Genomic DNA, 4,918 nt, shown 5'->3' on the forward strand with positions numbered 1-4,918 from the left:
TCTCTGGTTTCATTTAAAAGAGCCAGTCATCAGATATTGTCCAAGATTAACCTTCAGGGTTGATATAGCTCCCTACCAGCCTCGCACCAATGACCTAGTTGATGTAATCATTTACCCAGAATGCTTTGCGTGTAAATAAAATGGCCCCGACCGTGTTAAAATATATTTTAAAAAATTTACAAAACTAAACAGCCTACAGTATTTTTACAGTCTTTCTTTTACAGTTAAAATAAATGTTTGATCATGAAGAGTTGGACTAAAAAAAACATTTGGTCTGTTTTTCCTGCTCCACACAGGAAGAGTTCGAYGAGTTCCGCGCTCTGTCCTACGCCCACACGGACGTCTTCCTCCTGTGCTTCAGCGTGGTCAACCCCTCCTCGTTCCGCAACGTCACGACCAAGTGGGTGCCCGAGATCCGGGCTCACAACCCTTCCTCGCCCATCATCCTGATCGGCACGCAGTCGGACCTGCTGCTGGACGTGAACGTCCTCATCAGCCTGGACCGGAGCAACGTCAAGCCGGTGCAGAGCTCCCGGGCGCGGGGCATGGCGGACAAGATCCGGGCCACGGATTACATCGAGTGCTCGTCGCTCACGCAGAAGAACTTGAAGGAGGCGTTCGACGCGGCCATCTTCGCCGCCATCAAGAACAAGACGCGCAAAGGCAAGAAGCGGCGGTTCTCCGAGCGGCGCACCAAGGCCTTCTCGAGGTGCAGCTGGAAGAAGTTCTTCTGCTTCATCTGAACTCTTCCCGGAGTCTCGAACACATGTTTTTATTTATTTAAAATGCTGTGCCGCGTTTCAACGGGACATCCTTTAAAAGGTCTCCAACGCCAAACATGGGGAAAAGACGTTCCTGCTCCGATGTGGATTCAGACGTTTGTTCCAGGTCAACAGGAAACAGCGTTTGCACAAAGAAAGGTGCAACAAGTCGAGGTTTCAGAGGAACGCGAGGCCATCGTCCGCAGACGAAAGGACAAAATGTAAAAGCGGTGAATTTGCATGAGTGTGTGTGTTTTGTGTAGACGGGCGTTGTTGTCTCTCCGGACCTATTTATACGCAGCAGCTTGTCGCTCCGTGTGTCGAGGAGCGCCGCATTCTTTTATCTGCCTGTGAAAGCTTCCCCGGCTGGTTTTAGGTCGGGCTTTTTGCTTTCTTTCTGTCTTCCTTCCTTCCTTTCTTTTTTTTTTTTCTCTCGTCAGCTGACAAACCTGGTCGAGCTTTTATATCCGATCACGTTGAAGTTGGTTTGAGGAACTGGTTTGGAAAGCTTCGAGGTGAGACGCTGCAGGGAGTAGAAACTTTAGAATCGTTTTCCTTTTCTTTTCTGTTCTTTTTTTGTTTCCGACGTGAAAACAATCTACATCTGTAAAAACCAAACACCGCAGGAGGCCCTTCTCTTTGTCGTCTTCCTCCCACCTCCATCATCATCTTCCTTCGAAGAGTTGCGAATATTCACCCCTCGTTGTTTACCCGCTCAGAACCAGTCGGCCCAATGAGCCCAGSCTCTGCTTGAACGGACTTTTAGACACAATGCTTAAAGTTTTGCACTCCAGTGTTATATGTGACACATCTCAAAGTGTATCAATTTATTATGCTTCTTGTGGAAGTGAACTTTGTGTTTTTGTTTATTAAAACGCATGAAAACTTCGATATTTTATCCTGGAAACTACGTTATGCTACTTAAAAAAAAGAATCACTAATCTCAACAGCCATGTTCTTGTTTTAAGTTTGGTTTCCTTTCCTTACAGGTCAGAGTGATGGAATTAAAATAGTATTTTTAAAAAACAACCTTTGTCTTCATTGTGTTTGTTTTTAGAACGTGCCTAGCAGTTTGCAGCCACTTATCACATGTGATAATGGTTGATTAAAGGGGTCCTGGACCACCTGGTAGTTTTTCTCAACCGTTTTTTAACTTCAAACATATATTTAATGTCCAACCTTCAGTAATGCATTGGGTTATGCTAATACAGACCATGTGATTGTTGGGGTTTGTGCGTGAATATGTATCTTTTCTAAAAGATTTGCATTTCCAGGAAGGTGACGGAGACAAACACAGATTAGGAATAAACATAATCAGTGAATTGATGAATTTGTTAAAGCAGTAATGTGGGTGTAGTTCAGACCTCTTGTGCTTGTGAACTGTTCCCATCTTAGCTCTTTGAGCAACCTCCTTTTGGAGAAATAAAGTTTAGTTTTGGCGGCTAATCTAAACAGCATCTGGAAACTTTATTTTACAAACCACGTCATCACTGTTGAGTTCTTATTCCAATGTTATTTACGTCAATTTCTGTGATTGTTTTGCAATTGGGAACAGCTGCAGCAGCAGCTAGCAGTAGCACGTCTCTTGCACTGGAGCGCTTCTACCAGAAAAGTCATTTGATTCCTTCCAGATTAATTTTGTAGCTGTGTACAGGTTTAACCTTTGTTTTAGAATGACACTTTGTTTTTTGTAGCTGCTAGCTGAACAGTGCAGTAACAAGTTAATTTTTTTTTTCAAAATAAGCTAATTCAAAAAATTATCCACAACAGGTAAAATATTAATTGTTCATAACCTCATTTAAGAGACTCCCGCTTAAGAAAAACTGAAGTATCCTTTGAAGCTAAAAGCATGTCGGCAGTTTTTTTTAAATTAGCATAAAAAGGGTTGGTTAGCTCATCTATAGTCTAGTAGTCAGTGTGAAGGAAACAGAACAGAACTGTTTCGATGAATTGGTTCAGAGCAGAAGAGATGAGTCACAGATGAGTGGAAGGATAAACATCAGCAGCCTGTTTGTGTCATCCATCACTGTGTCTGAGCTTCTGTTTCCTCTGAGGGGGTCTCCTGCATTTGACCCCATTTGAAGAAGTCAAAAGACGCAAACTCTGCTGACTCTGAGGGAGTTCTTGCTGTAGGATGTTTATAAATTATAATTTCAAGAAAATCGTTCCACCTTGACAGAAKGAATACAGATTACTGTCAGTGAAGGCAGCATAAAGATGCTAAACCCAGCAGTAGGAGGGACACTTGCAGTGACAGGCTGTTAATTAAACAACTGCTGATTCYTTTAAAAAACATATGAGTAGACCTGTTTCTGTTCCTTGTTTAGGTGAGAATGATGAAATAAGGTTGCGCGACTGGCCATAAAAGCGACACATTAAACTAAACAGAGACGTAACAATAACAGAAAGCGGGGCTGTTCAACTGGCGGCCCGCGGGCCACATCCGGCCCTCGAGTGACCAAAGTTCGACCCGCCAGTTAACATAGACATTTTTGATATCTACAGAAACATCATCATCTTGGCTAGAAGCTGGTTAAAAACCATTTCTATAAACACCCAAGACTGTTAAAACTAAAAGCAGTTGAAGATAAAATGATGAAAGTGAAAATAAAATTGGTTTAAAGTCAGAGATGTCAAAATATTATTTGTGTCAAACATGAGGCAGAATGTGTTCTTTTTGTTTTTGATCATGTTTAATTATCACTACTTTTATAGGGTTTCTGTATGTTGTATTCATGATAAAATGCAGCAAAATAAACACATTCAAAGTAACATTTCTTTGTAATACTTGTTTTATTTACATAATGACTTTAACTGCTGGATGTTCGGCCCCCCAGCTGTTGACTTGCAGTAACTGTGGCCCCCCGGAGCAGTTTAGTTGAATAGCCCTGACATAAAGCTTTTTGTGGTGATTTTAGAGTGATGCTGAAGCACCATGAGTCTTTTGTCTAACTCTGGCACACTTGTATTTATTTATGAGTCATTTATTAACTCAATGTGTAAACTTGTAAACAAAACTAAACTAAAAAATAACTCCCAAATTCATGTTGTTATAGTCTTAATCATTATCTCTATCTTCTAAGTATCGTTTTAGCTAAATTAATGTTGCGTCAACCAAACTAAACCAAACTAAACTGAAAAGAATTACTCCCCAATACATGCCAAAACATAGCTTTTATCTCTATGTAGCCTACTAGCTATATATTTATCTATTATTATAATACCTTAACTTGTTGTTCCAAAGTGGTCCAATATATCAAATTCATTTGGTTTATTTATCAAGTAGGAACAGTAACACAACACACTGAACTCAAACATGTTAGCACTGGATTTTAGCCACTGGCTAATTTCTCTAGTTTGCATGGGAGGTACACACAACATAGGCCTACTGTATAATGATAAGCAAACATGAGCTGAAACAATAAACACAAAGTAAAATAATAAATGTAAAATATATTCAAAATCAAAATTAGTTAGCAAAAACAAAAATGTTAAATACACTCAATAGTTAATACGGTAATGTTGACGTTGTTTACTAAAGAACATTTTCAGTCGACGGGGGAAAAATACTTAATTTGACTTAGTTTTTCCAATAATTTAAGATTATTTTTGCTTTACTGATATTAGTATCTAATTTTATTTTCTTTTCTTTCTTTTTTTTCAAATAAAGTCAATCTAGCACTTTAAAAAAAAGTGTAAAATCCTCTGAACATTGTCCTGCATCAAGTCTTTGAAATGTGAAACTACCAAAAAAAAAAGTATTTCTAAAGAGAATTACAGCTTTTGCTGTAGAATATGAAAAGTATATTTTTGTAACAGTATAGAATTTGTGTAGGCCAGGGCTATTCAACTSATGACGTGCGGGCCACATCCGGCCCGCCAGTGACCAAAGTTCGGCCCGCCAATTGGTTCATCATCCCTTGAACCCAAACCCCAGGTATTCTACTTTAATTCATTCATTTAGTTAAACATAGACATGTTTTGGTATCTAGAAACATCAGAATCTTGGCTACAAGCTGGTAAAAAACCATTTCTATGCACAACCAAGACAGTTAAAAATAAAGCAGATGAAGATAAAATTATGAAAGTGAAGCAAGTCAAAATAATATATTTTTTTGAGTTTGTTTAATTATCACTACTTTTATAGGGTTCTGTAT

General features: G+C 39.2%; 1 protein-coding gene across 1 annotated transcript in view; it reads left to right on the forward strand.

The window, feature by feature from the left end:
• rhov (ras homolog family member V) overlaps positions 1 to 1,787 on the forward strand; it is a gene marked incomplete at its 5' end in the record, with an annotated part of 6,266 nt that extends 4,479 nt beyond the window's left edge. Inside the window, 1 exon segment of the mRNA XM_014009949.1 lies at positions 297 to 1,787. Within this exon segment, the coding sequence (XP_013865403.1) occupies positions 297 to 743 (447 nt within the window).
• Between the last annotated feature and the right edge of the window lie 3,131 nt (positions 1,788 to 4,918).

This window comes from Austrofundulus limnaeus, unplaced genomic scaffold (genome assembly GCF_001266775.1).
Source record: "Austrofundulus limnaeus strain Quisiro unplaced genomic scaffold, Austrofundulus_limnaeus-1.0 Scaffold63, whole genome shotgun sequence".
In the NCBI taxonomy this organism is placed as follows: Eukaryota; Metazoa; Chordata; class Actinopteri; order Cyprinodontiformes; family Rivulidae; genus Austrofundulus; species Austrofundulus limnaeus.